Source organism: Macaca thibetana, chromosome 12 (genome assembly GCF_024542745.1).
Source record: "Macaca thibetana thibetana isolate TM-01 chromosome 12, ASM2454274v1, whole genome shotgun sequence".
NCBI classification, from domain to species: domain Eukaryota; kingdom Metazoa; phylum Chordata; class Mammalia; order Primates; family Cercopithecidae; genus Macaca; species Macaca thibetana.
Genome location: NC_065589.1, coordinates 66562818 through 66585335, shown reverse-complemented (window position 1 = coordinate 66585335; position 22518 = coordinate 66562818). Strand labels below are relative to the sequence as shown.

The 22518-nt window shown below is 33.4% G+C and overlaps 1 protein-coding gene across 3 annotated transcripts in view; it reads left to right on the top strand.

Annotated features, from left to right (window-relative positions):
• Window positions 1-18732, top strand: part of MTX2 (metaxin 2) — a 70765-nt gene extending 52033 nt beyond the window's left edge. For all 3 annotated transcript variants that reach the window (XM_050751807.1, XM_050751806.1, XM_050751808.1), the window contains 7 exons: window positions 1593-1665; window positions 5012-5088; window positions 6508-6600; window positions 7094-7132; window positions 7494-7619; window positions 8683-8759; window positions 18297-18732. In XM_050751807.1, the coding sequence (XP_050607764.1) occupies window positions 1593-1665; window positions 5012-5088; window positions 6508-6600; window positions 7094-7132; window positions 7494-7619; window positions 8683-8759; window positions 18297-18468 (657 nt within the window). In that variant the 3' untranslated portion in view covers window positions 18469-18732. The remainder of the gene's footprint in view (window positions 1-1592; window positions 1666-5011; window positions 5089-6507; window positions 6601-7093; window positions 7133-7493; window positions 7620-8682; window positions 8760-18296) is intronic.
• The last annotated feature ends 3786 nt before the right edge of the window (window positions 18733-22518 follow it).

Sequence of the window (22518 nt, the reverse complement as noted above, 5' to 3'; positions counted from 1 at the left end):
TGTGGCAGGAATAACAGCCTCTGCCATGATGAGCTCTTGGGAGCTTTGAATGGCTCAATCAGTAAACAGTATTGCTTATTATAAGTAGTGCACTGTGAAAGGTTAATTGTGGGAAAATGAGGGAGACTGGGGGGAGGAGAACAGAATTGCAAAAAAAAAAATTAAAAATCTCCCGCTTGGTTTTCTAAGAGATTCCATTTACTTGGGGAGATCAGACATGCATACATAAGTTACAGAGCAATGTAAGAATCAGAGGATGTAATTAGGGGGGGAATCAGACTCATGTGGGATTTATTTTTGGAGGCAGGCATCTCTAAAGGACTGGAGTTTTGAGAAAACAGAAGAGAATTGACATACTTTTGGGTAAAAGGAGTTCTTTGTAGAAGAAATTAATCACTGTATTGTACCCTTAACACTTAACAAGAGTCTTAATACTTATTTCTAATCTAGAGCTGAGGAAGGAATTATAATAAACCTATGAGAAATCTCTGTGAGTAAAATGATAAATAATATCCTTGTTAATTTATTAATTTATCTTATCTTACTTTTGACATCTATTTATAGTACTTTCAATTTCAAAATAGATAAAAGGTTTGTCTTCCAATCTGTATGTGGTAATTAGAACCATTGCAACTTATGACTTCCCAATCGAATAACTGAATGATTTTATAGAAATAGCATAGTAAATTTTGTGAATAGAGAAAAAGAAGCCAAGGAGTCATAGAAGAGAGAACAAGGGGAGTGAACGTTGAGTATTGTAAAAAACAGTGGGCTTGGCAGAGTTCACTGGTGTCTTAAAAACATTTAAAAATGAATTAGTGTGATCTAGTAATAGAGTTTTGCATTTTTTTTACTTAATATTATAATGTGTACATTTTTTCTTGTAAAAATTTTTCTACAGCACATTTTTTCTTGTGGTAAAAATTTTTCTAAAGCATGAGTTTTAAAATTGGTTGTATAGCATTCCATAGTTTGGATTTACTATAATGATTTACCTCATACCCTTATTATTAGACATTTAAATTGCTTATAACATTTTTGTAACTATGAACAAAGATAAACAATTTAAGTCTTTAAAAAGTGAATTAGTGAGCACAGAAGCTACCTGTTGGAATATAGAGTATTACTGGAGAGAACTTTGAGGTAGCAGAGATAGTATTTTGAGTTTTACTCTAAAATGAGGAAGATGATGATCCTATAGAAAATAGTGGAATGAAGCAATTAATAGCTTATAAAATTTGGACTTTAGTCATCTACTTAAGAAAATTAAGGCAATATATAGTATCGCTGGTTTACATAAACTAATACAGTAACATAAATGTGGATAATTTACATTTTATTCCTTAGGTATACATACATACTTTAAGTTTCATATATTTACTGATGTCTAAATCATACTGATTTTTAAATAGTGAAATGACATTTTTTTTTTTTTGTTTGGAAAACAAATCCTTCACTTTCAATTGGTTCATTGTTTTCTAATAGAGTTTTGTAGTATGAAACTATTCAGTTTAGAAAAGAAATGCATACAAATTTCTGTTCAATTATGCATATGCTTTTACTGGGCTTATTGTATGTATCTTGATTTACAGGCCTTTTTGCAAATGTGTAACTTGCCTATCAAAGTAGTTTGTAGGGCAAATGCAGAATATATGTCTCCATCTGGTAAGTGTGTTTTTTTTTCTTCTCTGTTAATATTATGGAGTGATAAAATTATAGTGATAGTCCAGTTTGTATCTACATGTTAAAATGTCTGATTTTTTTGTTTACCCTTTGAAGAATCTTTCCATGGTTTTAGAAAGTAACAATTGCAAATTTGACAATCTTGGGGTTGGCATATCTGTTCATTTCAACTGTGATCAGAGATGGTTACTGACTTGTGGAAATGGTTTTAATAGTAAGGGAATTATTTTAAATAGTAAATGTTAAGGAAATACATGATCTCAGATTTCCCTAGTCTTAATGTACATAAGACTTTCCTGTTGAGAAAACAAATTTTAGTCATAATGAATCCATTTATTATTCAACACGTCTAAATTATATTCTCCCGTAATACAGGTGGAAGAAGAGAGATTGTAGACAAATTAATTTGTCATTAGATCTTGAAGTCATCACTGAATGTTTTTGGTTTCTAGGTTTTTTTTTTAATGCATAATTTTAACAGGTTTTGAGATGCATTAGCTTTCCTATTTTTAAAAATCAGTATTATCTTTATGTCAGTAGATTAAAGTAGTTTTAAATAAATGATTCAAATAATTTTTAATGTAAAAATGTGCTACAAAGCTGATAAATAAATGTTATATGTAATTATGGATGATTATTGTAATTATGGTTTTGTTGGAGCAATAAGTAGAATTACTCCCTTTTGAATAAATTATTAAGGATAACTGATTGGTATAAGTGTGTAACATTGCTTTTTAGGGAAACATTTTTCATTTTGGTATGATAATTTAGGAGTGACTTGTGTTAAACTTTTTTTTTTCCACCTTAAGTTTTTAAGGGTGGCAGAAATTGTTAAAAGGTATGAAGACACCCCTCTGTACACACTGAATATTCTTTTATATAAATACCTGGTTTTAGAGGTTTATGAATATACATTTAGAAAACACTTCCATAAAATAATTTCTAGGCTTGTAAATGTAAACATATTTTAGATTCTTGGAGGGCATTCATTGACTCATTTTGTGTTGGTTTTATACACAGATATTAGGAACTACAGAATTCTGGTGAAATAAGTTATATTGTATTCTGTGCATCCTTTTCCTCTATGTAGTCATACAAAAAGAGTTTGTATATTTATGTAAAAAGGTTAGTAATCTAATACTAAAGTTCAGATCTTTGGCAAGTGAGAAATCATATAGTTTATCCACCTGTTTCCTAAAATTACTATACTTACTGTCACTTAAGTAGATAATGTATTTTCTTTTTATTAGACTGTGCGAAAGACAGATAAATGTTTTAGAGACATACAAAAATATACATTCTTTCATAGGAGTCGCCTATAGGTAGATGAAAATGGCACTTTCTACTAAGATGTTTAAATTTTATATCTCAGACTGGTATTCTCTTTCATTTAATGATTTGAGGTGATCAGGGAAATGTTTTTTATTGTATTGCTTCTTTGATCTTGTGGCAGATTTTTAAAGCAGAGAGCATGGAATAGTCAGAAGACCAGTTGACTTAAACTCTTATTTCCTAAAGAGGTAGGAAATCTTCAACTAATCCCTCTGTGACTTTGTCACATATTAACTATTTCCTTGAGAAATTTCACTTCTCTGAGCCTCAGTGACTGTATCTGTAATATAAGGTAGTCGGATTAGATGACATCCAATGTCCTATTTCTTGCATTCTTTGAATCTGCCAACTTGTTTGGCAACATATTCTTGCTTTCTTTAGAATAGAAATTTTAGAAGTGATTATTCTGTCTAAGACGGTAAACAAAGCCCTCACTTTTCTTATATGACCTTTGATTGGTACCAGAAAATAACTGTCTTACTGTGTTTTTGCCTAATACCTGCAATAATAAGGATATAACATTGGCTCCATTTTCATTAAGCAGGCTAGTGACAGAAAACATTATTCAATTCTAATTTGTTGTCTTTGTTTTTATATATCTCTATATTTAGAGATATATAAGATGAATACTCAGTTGACTATCCACACTTCTTTTTGCTTCAGAATTGACAGTACTCAGTGTATTTTTAAGAAAAATAAAAATACATACCCTGTTTTCCAAGAACCTGAAACTGGTCATTAAAAATGAGGAATATGCTTTGCTCTAAAAATATTATACCCCCAAATACTCTTTAGTCTAGGTACTAAATAGTTTTCATTCTCAGATCATTTGATCTCAGGGGACCTGTAATAATTCTCGTAGTATAGTAGTTACAAAGATTTTATCCCAAGTTAAGAAAACAATATGGCCTAATGCTTAACCAGATAATATTTTTTTTTTTTTTTTTTTTTTTGCAAGATTTATAAAGCAGTAGAAGGAAGGAATGCAGAATTGGCAACAGGGAAATATCTTCTCAATACATCTATTGAGTCGTGTTCCAAAAGGCCTGCCTTCTCTTTGTAATGCATGTTGTCCTATGGATGCAGTTGAAGCTTTTGTTAGGCCTGTGTACTTCATCCATTACCCCCAGGCTGACTGAGCCAGAGAGGAGTGAATCTATTGAAAAGGAACAGGAAGAAGCCTGCTGGTAGTGTGAACTCTGTTTGAACTAGGTCTGACAGCAGGTTTCATTCTTTAGCATTTGGAGTAGACCCTTCTTGCTATTTGGAGATTATTTTGTTCTCTCATCTCTAATAATTCCATCAAGTATTAGTATTTGTTAAAGTGAAATATTTCTTTTTTAATGTGACATTTGTCTATAGAAGCTAGTTTTTATAAACATACTATTATTTTTTCCCACATGTTGGGAACATTACTCTGTATTACAACCCACCAGCTAGCATGCCTTCAAAGATTGTTAATTCTTTTAATTCTTGCTATTTTGAGTCAAAGAGATTACTGTACAATTACTTGCTTAAAATGTTGATCTCAGTATCAAAGACATAAAAGATGTAAAAATATTTTTTAAATGTAGTTTACAATATAGATTGATTCACTGTACTCTCAAAAGAAAGCTTAGCTAAATTTCTTTGAAATATATTAGTGGTCATGTACCAATGTCCTGGCTTGGTTCATGTAATTTGGATAATTAGTGTTTGCTGCTGTATGGTGGTATGTTCGTGTTGGCTCTGAAAAGAGAATGTTATGTGATCTGTTATTATATCTAAGTGAGAACTCTAGAAATGAATTTACCTGTTCTTTTTTCTAAAGTTGGTTAGTAATCAGTTTAAAAACTTACAGAATTTAATATACACATCTGACAAAAATTTTCAGAAGTTACAGTTTTATGAAATCCCTGTTTATAAATATCTGAGTTTTGTGTTAATTTTTCTTTAATTATCACAAACTTTAACATACTGGAAGTATTTTTATAAATACTTTTTTTTCTCTCAACAGGTAAAGTACCTTTTATTCATGTGGGAAATCAAGTAGTATCAGAACTTGGTCCAATAGTCCAATTTGTTAAAGCCAAGGTAATAAAAATATATTAAATGTATTTGATCACAGTTACTAAGTCATTCATCATTCTTTAATGTGTCTTAACATTTACATTGATTTCAACCTAGTTTTATAAAATGCCAATGCAAACTACTGGAAAATATTTCTGAAGCGTAAGTTAGTATTTTTTCATGATATAATGGCGAAAGAGGTAGCTTTATTTTTCTTTATTAATGTCAAATTTATTAAAGGTATGTAATTTTAATATCTAGTCAAAAGAGATGGTTTGATCTTTACAAAATGGTAGATAATTTTCTAACTTATGCTTATGAGAACTGTGGTCAGAAATGAAAAACTATTAGGTTTTGAAGTGTCTGGCTGACCTTTGAAAAGGGAGATACAGGAGATGTTCGAAGTTGAATGTATTTATCCATTTGAATGATGCTGCTTTTCATTTATTCAGTTTAGATTTTAATAGTTATTAAGGAACAACTCCCATTAGTGTTTCTGAAAAATCATTCCAGACTTTTCTTTTTGCGTATCTAGAAAAACCTAGATCATACTAGTATGTATTATTTTGCAACATACCTTTTAAAATCATAAATATGTTTGGAAATTCTTCCATATTAATAGCTGTAGATATATATCATCCTTTCACATTGGTGTATAGTATTCTACTGTATTGGAGATATATATATATATATATATATATATATATTTTTTTTTTTTTTTTTTTTTTTTTTCCTTTAACACGTCCCCCCCATATTAGATAAATTAGAATTTTATTTACTCAAGTTTATTGATGGGCATTTAGATCATGGCCAATTTTTTGTTTTTATAGAGTACTAAGATAAATTTTCTTGTATGTACATCTTTGTATAAATTCCTAAGAATGGTATTGTTACCTTAGAATAAATTCCTAAGAGTGGTATTAGGATGTCATAGGTTATGTACTTTTTAAATCTTGTAATAGATTGCCAGATTGAACTAACGATTATACCATTTTATGTATCTCCTAGTTACTATAGTGTATTAGAATTTTAAAATGAGTGAAGTTTTTTCCCCATATCTTTACTAACAGTATTTTTTTCATCTTTGACCACTTTATAAACAGCACATGTCAGTCTTTTGGTATTTCCTTTATTTCTAATAAGGTTAATTAATCTCTTAAACAAGGTTTGCTGACCATTCTGTTTTCTTCTTTTGCGAAGTAGTTGATAATGTAATTTTCTCTATTGAAAGATACGTTTGTATAATGACAAATAAGTACATACTAATATTTTGTGGTGATAGCAGAGTGTTAAATATGCTTTTATATAACATAATTTTTGGGGGGCATTTTGGAAGTTTAATTCATGGTATAGTTGCATGTTATATTATTTGTTAGTAAGATAACTGAAAGTTTTTGTATATTTAATATGATGGTCTTTTAAATTTTTTTAAATTCCCTTTAGGGCCATTCTCTTAGTGATGGGCTGGGTGAAGTCCAAAAAGCAGAAATGAAAGCTTACATGGAATTAGTCAACAATATGCTGTTGACTGCAGAGGTAAAATACTAGATGATATGGCTTGAAAATAAGCTTTTTCTCTCATGCTCATAAAATATAATCTTTCTAATGGGTTAAAGTTATTGAGAAATGGGAAAATAGTCAAGTAATTCTAGAGCTGAGATGGCTACCTAAATTATTTAATTATTACCTTTGAACAAGTTACCTGACATTTTCAGTTCTAGTTTTTGTGTTTATAAAAAGGGGTGATTCTTGCCTACTCATTATTTTACTTTGGCCTTTTGAAATTTACTTAAATAATATCTGTAAAACACTTTAATGGTGTTTAGACACGTATTGTGTGAATAAAAAATATTTTTATATCGTACCATCATTACATTTAATAATTCTGGATAGCAGCTAAGGAAAACAAACCCCTACGTATGTGACTTATGAAATTAGCTTATAAAAAATTGCCTTGGCAAAAAATTACTTTCTTTATCCTTTTCCTCTTTGGTATCCTAAAGTTTAGTGACTGTTCTTTTGTTCCTAGCTGTATCTTCAGTGGTGTGATGAAGCCACAGTAGGGGAGGTGAGTGGTTCTGTAACATTTATCTTAATTAAAATTTAATGAGAAAACACTTTTGCTCAGAATCGCAAGTCCCTGCTCATAAATGAAACATTGTGGTTTATACCATTAGTGATACAGTTTTTCACTTACTTTAATTTTGCTTGCACATACATTTTAGGGAAGCTGTGTGTCATTGTTTGATATAACGGGTTGCAAAGTACATAAAAGTTTATATATTTTTAAAGAGAATGGCTTAAAATTTTAATTTTTTAGATGCTCTATTTATGTTCTTTGAAAATATATTTCTTTTAGAATTCTATTTGTAAAAACGGGCATTGTTTTTAGGAAGGATCACCTTTTTTACAAAATCTTTTTGCTTTAGATCACTCATGCTAGGTATGGATCTCCTTACCCTTGGCCTCTGAATCATATTTTGGCCTATCAGAAACAGTGGGAAGTCAAGCGTAAGATGAAAGCTATTGGATGGGGAAAGAAGACTCTGGACCAGGTCAGTTCAGGTTGAAGTTGACAAAACCCTCAACTTTTGTGCATTAAAAGAATCATTCTTTATAGTGGTACTCCTTTAAAAAAAATTTTTTTTTATAATATAAGATTTGCAAGAAAACCATTTGCTGTTATTTTCACTAACATGAAGTAATTTTATTTCTAAAAATTCGTACATGCTTGATGTAAAGCAAACAATACAATGCAGATATGTGTAAAAAAGCAGTGAAACTTGCCTGAAATCTCATCACCTAGAAATTGCCACCCTTAACTATTTGGAGAGCCTTCTTCTAGATGTTTCTTAGTAACATTTCCTCAAATGGGATCATTATGCCTGCTACTGTATAACCTGAGGGTTTTTTTTTTTTTTTTTTTTTTTTTTTTTTTTGAGCAATACATGTGGATACCTTTTATGTAACTATAGATCTGCAGCATCGGGCTTTAAAAAAAAAAAAGCCCTGTTAAACACAGTACTTAATATATCTATATTTATCTGCATCTATCTATCTATCTGTCTATATTTTTGCTACTAAAGTAGCAAAACTTAAAAATACTTAATCTTGTCCACAAGCATCATTAAGTTAATTAATGCCCGTCTTTTCCAAGGCTACCCTTAATACTAGCCAACCATCTCACTGATGTGTGCCATTGGCCACAAGGGGGTTTCAGTAAATGAATAGGGATAGAATAAATAAAAATCTATCTCCACTAGTGGGAAAACAACTCAAATGCTTTTACTCATGGTGGGTCAATGGTGTTACCTTTATTAAGCAGATTTTTCAGTATATGCAAAGCCATTTGAATATATGGATTCAGGAAGACACTTTTGTTCTTGACAAAATCCTTATAAGTAACTTAAATGTACTTGTAGTTTGAAGGAAATTCACTGAAATTTTCTTCCTATTTCTTATATAGAAAGTATTATGTATGTATGTGGTCTATAGTCTTATTAAAATATAAAAGGTTAACCTAAATTTATATTTTTGTTATAAACTGTGATACAAGTTATGTTTTTTATTGTTTTGCTAACTGATATACTTTTCTTTGGGGTTCATTGCCTGTGTTAGGTCTTAGAGGATGTAGACCAATGCTGTCAAGCTCTCTCTCAAAGACTGGGAACACAACCATATTTCTTCAATAAGCAGTAAGAAATTTTACTTTTTTAAAGTTAATTTTCTGTACTGTTAGGTTGCAAATTTCTTTTTTTCATAAAAGAATTGCTTTTTCAAGAAGAGATTTAGCTATTTTTATAATTTTTGTACTCAAATATTTTTGTGACACTTCTTTACTCTCAGGCACAGTGCTAGGCTCTAGGAGACTTAAGATTTCTAAAATATGGTCCTTATTAAGAATTTCTCTTAAAGGCAGTCATGTAAATCAATCATTGTATGATAAGGTTTTAATGAGGTAGTTCAAGGTGCTATATATGGAACTACAAAATCTTAACAAAATTCTAAACTTGTAAAGTACTGTTAAACATGAAGAAAAGTAAATTACTATTAATGTAACTGTAGTTTTCTATGTAGAATGATACCTGGAGGACTAGAAGAGTCAATAAAACTAAATATTAAAAAATATTGTTTGATGGACAAGCACTATTATGAACTTTTAAATGTTAATGAAAATATTTGTAAAACACAGAAATTAATATAAAGGATGTAGGTTAAATATATGTGTATGTATGTAAGTTGAATAATGTTTCATTGACAGATTTACTTTTGCAGTTTTGAAAAGACTCTAATGAAGGCAAAGAATGAATTTTTCTTTGTTAAAAAATTATAATTTTAATATATCAAAATCAGCTGTCCTGTGATCCAGTGTAAGATGGGCTTAAAGCATTTTAATCTTAAAACTTTCCCTAGAAAGTCTAACCTTTTCTTGGCATTTTAATAAAAATTATTTGATTTTTAGATTAATAATTTCTAAAAGGCTTTATTTGCTATTTGTTATATCATCATAAGCATTCCTCTTCTATAACCATATCAAACATATTTGGGTAAAGATAACATTTGTAGTAAAAATGACGATGATGATAGTTTGGAAATTTAAGTTATATTAATCTGTAACACAAGTAATATATACTATATATAATTGATATTAAAATAAAATCTAGGGTCTGTTGCTCTTTGAAGCAGAAAAGTCACAGAATTCAAACCGTGAAATTCTAGTAGGTAAAGCTTCTAGGACTCTGTTCCTATTTCTAGTGATATTTGCTATGCAGATTCTATTTTTCAGTCCCTAGCACAAGAGAAATGTATCCAAATGTCAGTATTATGTGGTTTCTTTTCTTTCTGACACAGGAATTCTTAGGAATTGAAAAGCTCAGAAGGAGTGTGTTTTATTGAAATACGTTATTCTATTTTAGTTTTGTTATGCACTCTGTGTTTAGAGGAGGCCAGGAGAATAGATCTAACTTACTTTTCTTCTCAGTTAAACTCATTGTCATTGTGTCAGTAACCAGAGGTTGGCATGTGACTCAGTGGAAACATCAAGATATCATTTTTCTTCATAAGGGCACAATTACATTTAATCTTGTGATGAAAACTTACAACAGTTCAAACACCAAAGGCTTGCTTTTGCGGAACTATTTAACTGATGCTATGATGTACAGTTTTGACATAATTTTCCTTTACATGATACTTAGATAAACATTTTCCCTAAAAATAAGATTAAAGATAGAAGAGATTTAATTTTTAATTTTATTCAATCATTTAATTAATATTAAAATGCAAATAAAGTACATTTAGAAAAAAGTAACTGGCATTTCACTTTCTGTGCCAACATTTTTCTCATTCCTTTATCTGTAGCAGGAGTCATTACTTTGTGAGATACTATGCTGAATAGAGCTGTGGCTTAAGTCAGGATACATAGTATTATACTGCAAGACAGAGGGTCTGAATTCTATTCTTGGCTCTGACATATCTCTGAGTTACTCTAATTTCTCTAGGTATACTCCAGTCCTAAAATTAGAATTAACCCCCTACAATTAGAATTAATCCCCTAAAATTAGAATTAACTTTCCTTCTAGCTCAACCACTGGGGATGTTGGGAGGACTCATGAAAGAAACCAAATACCTGTACTTGATGACAGAAAAGGAAAAGGGTAGTTAAGAGAGATCTTACAGAAAGAATAGTAATTGGGAAAAGAGGCCAAAAAGCAAGGGGCTTGATTTACAAAACTTGAGTGACAGCCCTAAAGATAAGTGATTGGGATGTAAAGAAAAGATATGTAGATCATTTCTAGTACTTTAAAGAGATGAAAAGTTAATAATGGGAAAGAACAATTAGGAAACACCCAGACAAAATTAATGCTTTTGAAACTAGATGGTACTTTGAAGGTATCAGAAATAAATGTGAAATAATGAATAAGCAAAGCAAAAAAGATGAGTGCCAGAAAAATCTTAAATGGAAAATGTTAGGAAAATGTTGAATTTTACTGTTTTTATTTTGATATTCAAATGACAAAACAGTAGATAACCAACATGAATGTGGAAAGAATAATAATATAAGAAGGCATCAGATTTCTTAGGACCTTAGAAATATATTTGTTACCCTGGAATATTTTTCTAATAAAAAGTCTATAAAGATAAATCCAATAATATACGAAACATCTTAGAGCTCACAGGTGGGGAATTGCTATCTGTATTTGAATTATAATCACAAACTATTTGGTAAGCAGAATGGTGGAAAGTTAACGTTTTCACATAATATAGCAAGATAATTAAAATTGGAGATATATGAAGATCTTGACTTGATTAAACAGTTCAGTAGAAATACTGGATAAAATATTTTTTTGTTCTTGTCTTCCATGTGAGTTGGAAATATTTTTCTGAATTTGTTACTTCTCTTTTTATTAAGTAAGTCATGTTTATTGATGTGTAATTTACATCTAGTAAAATTGGCACTTTTATGTGTGTAGTTCTATGAATTTTAACAAAGGCATACAGTTGTATAACTGTCACCTATCAACTAAAATATTAATTGTACTTTTTAAAAAGAAAGACTTCTTGGAATCAGTAATTTATATATGTCAGAGTCAGTATAAAGAGTTGCTCAAATTTGGAAAAGTTACAAAAAATATGCTTTAAAGGTTAAATGTTTGTGGATATATACAGTTATGCCCTGTATGGCAACCTTTCAGTATGTGATGGACCAAATATATGAAGATGGTCCCTTAAGATTGTAATATATTTTTACTATACCTTTTCTATTTTACTATACCTTTCCTATGTTTAGATATGTTTAAATACACAAGTATTTGTGTACCATAAATACACGTTATCACTGTGTTACAGTTGCCTGCAGTATTCAGTATGGAAATGTTCTGTACAGGTTTGTAGCCTAGGAGCAATAGGCTGTACCATATAGTGTAGGTGTATAGCACCATCTAGGTTTGTGTGAGTAGACTCTGATGTTCACACAGCAAGAAAATTGCCAAACAGTGCATTTCTCAGAATGTATTCCTGTTAAGTAACACACAATTATATGTGCTTTGGTTTAATCTATTGAGTTATACTTTTGTTGATATTGTTTTTTTTTTTTTATTATACTTTAAGTTCTAGCGTACATGTGCACAACGTGCAGGTTTGTTACATATGTATACATGTGGCATGTTGGTGTGCTGCACCCATCAACTCGTCATTTACATTAGGTATATCTCCTAATGCTATCTCTCCCCCCTACCCCCTCCCCACAATAGGACCCGGTGTGTGATGTTCCCCTTCCTGTGTCCAGGTGATCTCATTGTTCATTTCCCACCTATGAATGAGAACATATGGTATTTGGTTTTCTGTTCTTGCAATAGTTTGCTGAGAATGACGGTTTCCAGCTGCATCCATGTCTCCACAAAGGACATGAACTCATCCTTTTTTATGGCTGCATAGTATTCCATGGTGTGTATGTGCCACATTTTCTTAATCCAGTCTGTCACTGATGGACATTTGGGTTGATTCCAAGTCTTTGCTATTGTGAATAGTGCCACAGTAAATGATATGTGTGCATATGTCTTTATAGCAGCATGACTTATAATCCTTTGGGTATATCCCCAGTAATGGGATGGCTGGGTCAAATGGTATTTCTAGTTCTAGATCCTTGAGGAATTGCCACACTGTTTTCCACAATGGTTAACTAGTTTACAGTCCCACCAACAGTGTAAAAGTGTTCCTATTTCTCCACATCCTCTCCAGCACCTGTTATTTCCTGATTTTTAATGATTGCCATTCTAACTGGTGTGAGATGGTATCTCATTGTGGTGTTGATTTGCATTTCTGTGATGGCGAGTGATGATGAGCATTTTTTCATGTGTCTGTTGGCTGTATGAATGTCTTCTTTTGAGAAGTATCTGTTCATATCCTTTGCCCACTTTTTGATGGGGTTGTTTGTTTTTTTCTTGTAAATTTGTTTGAGTTCTTTGTAGGTTCTAGTTATTATCCCTTTGTCAGATGAGTAGATTGCAAAAATTTTGTCCCATGCTGTAGGTTGCCTGTTCACTCTGATGGTAGTTTCTTTTGCTGTGCAGAAGCTCTTTAGTTTAATTAGATCCCATTTGTCAATTTTGACTTTTGTTGCCATTGCTTTTGGTGTTTTAGACATGAAGTCCTTGCCCATGCCTATGTCCTGAATGGTATTACCTAGGTTTTCTTCTAGGGTTTTTATGGTTTTAGGTCTAACATTTAAGTCTCTAATCCATCTTGAATTATTTTTCGTATAAGGAGTAAGGCAAGGATCCAGTTTCAGCTTTCTACTTATGGCTAGCCAGTTTTCCCAGCACCATTTATTAAATAGGGAATCCTTTCCCTATTTCTTGTTTTTGTCAGGTTTGTCAAAGATCACATGGCTGTAGATGTGTGGTATTATTTCTGAGGCCTCTGTTCTGTTCCATTGGTCTATATCTCTGTTTGATACCAGTACCATGCTGTTTTGGTTACTGTAGTCTTGTAGTATAGTTTGAAGTCAGGTAGCATGATGCCTCCAGGTTTGTTCTTTTTGCTTAGGATTGTCTTGGCAATGTGGGATCTTTTTTGGTTCCATATGAACTTTAAAGCAGTTTTTTCCAATTCTGTGAAGAAAGTCATTGGTAGCTTAATGGGGATGGCATTGAATCTATAAATTACCTTGGGCAGTATGGCCATTTTCTAAAGTAACTTGCCAAAAAGTTGCTATCTTTATGTAAAATCACATCAATTTTTATATGCTCATGCCCATATATAATTCAGTACCTCTGGAGTTACGTGGATATATATTTGCAGCAAATAACATTTTGGCCACTTCAGGGGTACTTCTGGAGCACTATCATTTGAGCATACATTGATAGTTGAACTCTTTCAGAGCGTTCATTTATTGATAAAGGGTGCCCATCTATATTACTGGAAGTTGCATCAGGGAATATATTCACCTTTTTTAGGCTCTAGTACAAGGAGCATAGGGTAGCTGGCAGTAAACAAGGATTAGGAAAATAAGTTCTAAATTGGTAAGATAAGATGTACCTCCTAAGAAATATGTTTAGGGATGTGGAAGAGTTGGTGTTTGTATTATTCTCACCAGGTGCTTCAGCTCAGCTCCACATTTATCCACTCTGCATCCTTGGTTTTTTGCAGGAATCTATTCATTATTGATTCATCCCTGTGCTGGTAAGATTATGGTGCTGTTGAGTCTAAGGACCTTGAGATATTTTTTTTTTAAAAACTGTACTGTTGGCTACCCATTTAAACGTGGCCACAGATTGTACATTTGACTTTGATTAACACTTCATGAATGTGTCAAAAGAGTGGAAGGCTTTCAAAGAATGTAAGTCACTGCTATTGAGAAAATAAAATATTCCACACATCTTAAGATGCTTTCTTTTTTAATCCATGTATTTATTCAGCAAGTGCTATTTCAGTTCCTTAGATACTGTGCTAAGAACTGGGAATATAAACATACATGCATCATTGCCTTTAAATAGCTTGGAGTGTAGTGAGGGAAACAGTTAAGTGAACACAGTTATAATATGGTATGAGAAGTGTGTCACCTTTTTATTGGTTCATTCAACACAAATTTATTGAGAACTTGCTTTGTGCAAGGAATTGTTCTAGGTATTGGGGATACAGCAGGAACCAAGCAGGTGAGGTCCTTTCTCTACAGGACTTTCTGGTAGAGGAGATGCACAATAAGAAAAAAAAAATTATATGGTATTAATTACCAAATGTAGCATTAAAAAAGGACCACATGATAAGGAGTGACTATATGTCTACTTCAGTTTGGGTGGTCTGAGGAGACTTTAAGATGTGCCATTTACCTTATTCTAAAAAATAAGGAGCCAGTGTGAAGTCAGAGGAAGAGTGTATTTTAGGCAGCAGGAATAGTTGTAGTCAAGGCTCCCTAACTGGCTTGAGTTTGTTACGTTCAAATGCAAGAAGCAGGGCCAGTTTGGGTTGTGTGCTATGAATGGTAGGATATGAGGCTAAAGAGGTAGGCAGAGGCCAGATTATCAAGGCTCTGTGTGCTTAGTGTAAGGAGTTTGGCATTTTAGTATAAGTAGAACAGAAATCCATTTGAATATTTTGTGCTTGGAGTTTGTATGATCTGCTGACATTAGTCATTCTGACTATGGTATGGAGAATGAGTAGAAGCAGTAAGACACTTTAGGAGGCTATCTCAGTGACAGATGATGGTAGGTTAGACTGTGAGATCATAATGAATAAGTAAGTGGTGGTATTCAGGGCATATTTTGGAGGTAGTGTCTCACCAGACTTGCTAATGGATATAGGAGGGTGAAAGAAAGGACTCAAGAGTAGCTCCTAGATTTTTGGCCTGAACAGCTGGTTGGATAGTGGTGCCTTTATTTTGGGAAGTTTGGGGGACAAGCAGGTTTGAGATACTGTAAATTACTGCTATTGAGAAAATAAAATATCCCACACATCTTAGTCAAGAGGCTCCACATCCTGCTCCACAGATATTCCACATTGAAGTGGAGACGTTATGTAGGCATTTGAATGTATGAATCCAGAGCTCAGGGGAGACATTAAGACCAGAAATAAATATTTAGGAGTCAGTGGCATCAAGATGGTATTTAAAGCTGTGCATCTCTAGGATATTACTTATCAATAGCAGTCAAGGCCACATAGCTAGTGACAGTATTGGGGTTCAAATTTAGATTTTTACCAACCCCCAAATTTATTCTGCCAAACCAGATTACTGCAACATATTTTCACGTTTATCGGGGGAAACCCCACCCTTGATATTTAACGTGGGTTCTTTTCTATTTCCCTAAGTGTCTCGGCTGGTCTAAGAAATAAACAGAAAGAGTACGAGAGAGAAATTTTAAAGCTGAGTGTCCGGGGGAGATATCACATGTCGGCAGGTTCCGTGATGCTCCCTGAGCCGTAAAACCAGCAAGTTTTTATTAGTGATTTTCAAAAGGGGAGGGAGTGCACGAATAGGGTGTGGGTCACAGAGATCTCATGCTTCACAAGGTAATAAAATACCATAAAGCAAATGGAGGCAGGGCCAGATCACAGGACCACAGGAAGGGGCAAAATTAAAATTGCTAATGAAGTTTCGGCATGCATTGTCATTGATAACATCTTATCAGGAGACGGAGTTTGAGAGCAGACAACCTGTCTGACCAAAATTTATTAGGCGGGAATTTCCTCTTCCTAATAAGCCTGTGAGCGCTACAGGAGACAGGGCTTATTTCATCCCTGCGGCTTCCACCGTAAAAGACAGCCGCCCCCAGGGGGCCGTTTATAGGCCTACCCTCAGGGCGCATTCTCTTTCTCAGGGATGTTCCTTGCTGAGAAAAAGAATTCAGCGATTATTTCTCCTATTTGCCTTTGAAAGAAGAGAAATGTGGCTCTGTTCCATCTGGCTCACCGGCAGTCAGAGTCCAAAGTTTTATCTTCCTTGTTCCCTGAACATTGCTGTTATCTTCTTCTTTTTTCAAGGTGCCTAGATTTCATATTGTTCAAACACACATGCTCTGCAAACAATTTGTGCAGTTAATGCAATCATCACAGGGTCCTGAGGCAACATACATCTTCCTCAGCTTACGAAGATGATGGGATTAAGAGATTAAAGTAAAGACAGGCATAGGAAATCACAAGGGTATTGATTGGGGAAGTGATAAGTGTCCATGGAATCTTCACAATTTATGTTCAGAGATTGCAGTAAACACAGGCGTAAGATATTATAAAAGTATTAATTTAGGGAACCCATAAATGTCCATGAAATCTTCACAATTTATGTTCTTCTGCCGCGGCTTCAGCCAGTCCCTCCGTTTGGGGTCCCTGACTTCCCGCAACACACGTTTATGTAGGCTAGCACATGTTTTCTCAAAACCTTTATCACTATGGGACTCAGAGTAATAATTAGCTCGTAATTATGACATTTTCTTGTTTTAGTAATATTGCATTAGTAATTATTTTAATATAATGTAAATTGGTGATGCCCCATTTATAGATCATTAGTAGTGGGATAGATTTCATTTTGTTGTTAGTAATATATAATTAATGAGAAAAAAAACCCTAGAAATTTTTATGTTGAAGCCATCCTTAAGATTTTATCTCCTTCAGAAATCTAAGTTACTTTAAAAGTGGTAAAATTAAAGTTGTATCTTGTTACTGATTTGTGATTGGGTATCATTTTTTTGGTCCTGTCATCACAGCGAAATCCTTTGTGCTTTGACAGCACTTTGTTTATGCATCTATTAAAATACATAAATTGTATTTATTAAAACAACTTTATAATTTATGTTTCATGTACATGTCGTAGAGTATTTTTCTTATTTTTATGCCTCACATTTGGTATAGTTTCTGGCACATTGGAGATCTGCTGTATTTATTTAGTGACAAAAGTAACGAATTAAATGAATATGATCATTACATCTATATTATTTTAACACACTTAAATGTTGTTACTAAAGAAAGCAAGTCACACAACTAGCAAATCATATTTTTTTTCATATAGCAGAAACTCCAAGTAAAGTTATGTCAAGTTGTGGTAGGATTTGTTTCTTATGTGGCTTTTTTCTTTTAAATTGATGAATAAAATGATTTTTAAAAACATATCCACGGGGGTCTTTCGTGTATCTACAGGACATTTGTTCCAGGACCCCCACAGATACTAAAATCTGCAGAGTTCAAGTCTCTTATATAAAATGGCATAATTGCTTATGTAAATTTAATGTATTGAGAAAGAAAGAAAAAATGGTAGTGTCTGCTTGTAACCTATGTACATCCTCCCGTATATTTTAAATCATCTCTAGATTACTTATAGTACCCAATACACACAATCTAAATGATATGCAGTAGTGTGATCTCAGCTTACTGCAACCTCCACCTCCTGGGTGTAAGCCATCCTACCACCCCAGCCTCCTGAGTAGCTAGGACTATAGCCAAGCACCACCATGCCTGGCTAAGTTTTGTATTTTTTGTAGAGATGAGGTTTTTGCCATGTTGTTCAGGCTGGTTGTGAATTCCTGAGTTCAAACAGTCCACCCACCTTAGCCTCCCAAAGTGCTGGGATTACAGGCATGAGCCACCATGCTTGGCCTGTGTTGTTATTTCTAATTGTTTAAAATATTTTGGATCTGAGGTTGGTTGAACCTGCGAATATGGGACCTGTGGGTGAAGAGGGCCAACTGTGTTTTCTGTTGTAAAAGTTAAATGCTACTTACTCACATTACTCCCGTTTCTACTTTTAGGCCTACTGAACTTGATGCACTGGTATTTGGCCATCTGTACACCATTCTTACTACACAGTTGACAAATGATGAACTTTCTGAGAAGGTGAAAAACTATAGCAACCTCCTTGCTTTCTGTAGGAGAATTGAACAGCACTATTTTGAAGATCGTGGTAAAGGCAGGCTGTCATAGAGTTATGTGTTAGTCTCAGAAGTCTTAACTTTTGAAAGATGTTTTACTTGAATGTTAGATATTGATGTCAGAATTTTAAAACCAAATTACTGCTTTTTGAAACCTCAAAACAAATTATATAATGTATCTTATATATGTGCTTTATATTGTTATTTGTGTATACATTAAAATCTGAATTATTTCATCTGATATGTCATATTCTGTATCTTGAAATTTTTGTTTCCTTGAAACATGCATGCATATAAAAATAAAGCTTAAACAACTATATGGATATTACATTTACTTTCTTTTGATTTTTCTGAAAGTCATTCACTGAAGTTTACACATGTGGAATAAACAGTGTCTTTTCTAAGGCAAGTAATTTGTGTTACATACTCCCAAGATTCCCTTGCTAGATACATGGTGAAGCAGATAATGGGAATAAACGTTCTTAACAAGTGTGCACTTAGAAGATATGGATGGTTTTAAGGTAATTAAATCTTGGTACAGATTTGACATTTAAGAACGTTCTTTATATAGAGACTTAATTTAAAAACATTTCATCAGAGCAGCTGTGATTTACATTTGATAAAGGAAAAGGTTGAGGAACCTAATTTTTTTGAGACAAGAACATTTTAATAATGCTCTTTTATTCCTTTGCGGGGAAGGGAAGATAGTTTTCACATAAGTATTAACAGGAATTTTTATGTAAACATTAAGGATTGTATGTTGTGTCCTTTTCCAATTTTCTCATAGTTTATGTTGTATAAAACCAGGGATGCTCTAGAGACAGATGTAAAAAATGATTTCTTAAAAATGGCTAGAATAATAGTACTTTTATACTTTATTTTTATGTACCAGGAAATTTTATCTCATTTAATCTTTATAAAAATAGTATGGCTTTGCAGACACTGCTACTATCTGGAGGCGCCTGCCGTCAGCCATTATCAGCTCCATGTTCTCCCACATAGCTGTCAAGTAGGAGCTCCACATCTCCTTTGGGCTGTTTGCAGGCAAAGTTCTAAAGACAGCAGAAAACTTTTGTGTCCTGAGCACTGGAGAGAAAGGATTTGGTTTAAGAGTTCTAACTTTCACAGAATTATTTCAGGGTTTATATGGCAGAGTGGTGACTTCATGCCACAATGGCACTGGTGGCATGACCATCAATGGGGAAAAATCTGATGAGAACTTCATCCTGAAGCATGCAGGTCCTGGCATCTTGCCCATGGCAAATGGTGGACCCAACACAAATGGTTTCCAATTTTTTATCTGTAGTGCAAAGACTGAAGGCTTAGATAGTAGGCATGTGGTCTTAGGAAAGGTGAGAGAGAGGGTATGACTGTCATGGAAGCCATGGAGTGCTTTGGGTCCAAGAATGGCAAGATCAGCAAGAAGATCACCATTGCCAACTGTGGACAACTCTAATAAATTTGAATTTTGTGTTAACTACTAGACTATTCCTTCTGTAGCTCAGGAGAGCAATCTTCCACTCCACTTGTTTGTAGTATCCCATAATCTTTTCGCTCTCACTGTAGTACTTTGGGTTCCATATTTTCCTTATTCCCTTCTACATCTAGCTAGATTGAATGGTTAAGTTTATGATTATAAAATAAAAACAACAAAGACAAAACACCATGAAGGTTATTCCCAGTTTACAGATGAGGAAATGGAGACACAAAAAATACCTTGTCCAGGGTCATAAAGTTAGTAAATGGTAGAGTTGGAATTCATACCCATGAGTCATGGCATCAGTTTGGCTTTTTTTTTTTTAAGGTTTTTTTTTTTTTTTTTTTTTTTTTTTTTTTTTGAGACAAGGTCTCAGTGTGTCACCCAGGCTGGTGTGCAGTGGCATGCTCATGACTAATTGCAGCCTTGACCTTCCCCTGGGCTCAGTTGATCTCCTGCCTCAGCCTCCATGTAGCTGGGAGTCAAGGTGTGCCACCTTGCCTAATTTTTGTATTTTTTTGTAGAAACAGGATTGCACCATGTTGTGGAACTCCTGGGCTCAAGTGATCCACCCACCTTGACCTCCCAAGGCTCATGCCTATGTTGGGATTACAGGCATGAGCCATGGTGCCTGGCTGAGTTTGACTTCTCATCACCATGCTTTTTTTTTTATTTTAAGATAGAGGGTTATACCATGTAAAGGATTTATTAAGTTTGCCTTAGTCTAAATCGCATGTAAACTTTGAGTACTGTCTTTGGACAATAGTGCTCTTAGTAGCTTTCCTGAGCTAATATTGGATTTACATTGAATTTCAGGGTTGTTTTAGAAAGAATCATTATTTTTACAGAATTAAGTCTTTATGTCCATAAATGTGTCATGCTACCATGTTTAGGCTTTTTCTAATGTCCTTCATTAAAGTTTCATAATTATCTCCATGGAGCTCTTGACCATCTTTTGTTGATTATGTTGCTGCGTGCCTGTTCTCTCCATTTCTATTTATTATAAATGATATTTAATTGAAATTTAAGATTTTTGCTGTAAAAAATGTTCTCATGTGTGGAATCCATCTAGTAAAATCTTTTTGAGCTCTCTTATTCTAATGATCTTTCTAAGGATCCTTTGTAGTTTTCCATGGATAAAAGGTATAAACCCTAGATAATGGCAGTTTTGTTTCTTTTTAATCTTTAAAATTTTTGTTTTCTTATTGTGGTTAGTAGGACTTCTAAGTTAATGCTAAATAAAAACGAAAGATCCTTTTCTTTATTTTCTCTCTCTTTTTCTCCTCTCTTCCCTCTCCTCTCCCCTTCCCTCCCCTCCCCTCCCCTCCCCCCCCTTCCTTTCCTCCCCTCCCCTCCCCTTTCCTCCCCTCCCCTCCCCTTTCCTCCCCTCTCCTCTCCTCTCTTTCCTGTGTCTCACTCTGTCACCTAGGCTGGAGTGTATTGGCATGATCTCAGCTCACTGCAACCCGGGTTCAAGTGATTTTCCTACCTCAGCCTCCTGAGTAGCTGGGACTACAGGCACACACCATTGCACCTGGCTAATTTTTGTATTTTTAGTAGAGATGGAGTTTCACAATATTGGCCAGGCTGGTCTCGAACTCCTGACCTTATGATCTGCCTGCCTCGGCCTCCCAAGAAAGATCCTTTTCTTAGATAGGAATCAACATTAAAAAAAATTTTTTTTTCTCTTAAAACATGGTAAATTTGTTTAAGTTTTTTGTGTACTTCACTGAAGCCTTATATATAGATCTTAACATTTTTTAAATTTTTTGCCTACTTGTTTTATGGTTTTGAGGGAATATTAGCAATTAAATCTTTTTTTTTTTTTTATTTATTTTTAAGTTAATCATTGCTGGTGAATCAGAAAGCTTTGGTTTTTACATGCTGGTCTTTAATCAAGCCACCTAACTGATCGCTTTCATTATTTTGCTTTTGTTACTTTTGGATTTTCTAATGAGGAATAAGTCTTTTTCCTTTCAATGTTATGTCTCTTCCTTCCCCTTCTCCTTCTCTTCCTTTTTCTTTCCTTCTTTTTTTTCTTTTACTGCAGGGGCGAGATCTTGGTGCGCTATTGAAAGATAGTGGTAGCAGACATCCTGTTCCCAGTAATAATGGAAATGCTTCTGGTATTTCACCATTCAGTATGGTGTATCAGTAGGTTTTGAGTAAACGTCCTTTCATCAGATTAAGGAAATTTCCTTCTAATTGTAAAGTTTTTGTTTTGGAATATTATGTGTCAGTGTGCTTAAGTCAAGAATGGAAATGAAATTCTATCAAACACTTAAAAATACTTTTAGAGTATTTATGGATGATTAAAAGATTCTCCTATTTTATTTACTATTTTAATTATTGTCAGTTGTTATTTAATAATTTAATATTGGGAGTTTTTATTTTTAGTTGACACATAATTTTACATATTTATGGGGTACAGAGTGATACTTCATGTATGCAGTGTGTGATGATCAATTCAGAGTAATTAGCATATCCATCACCTCAAACATTTTACATTTCTTTGTGCTGGAAACATTCATAGCCCTCTCTTCTAGCTATTTAAAAGCATATAATATTGTTAGCTATAATCACCCAGCAGTGCTTTAGAACAATAGAACTTATTTCTCCTATCTA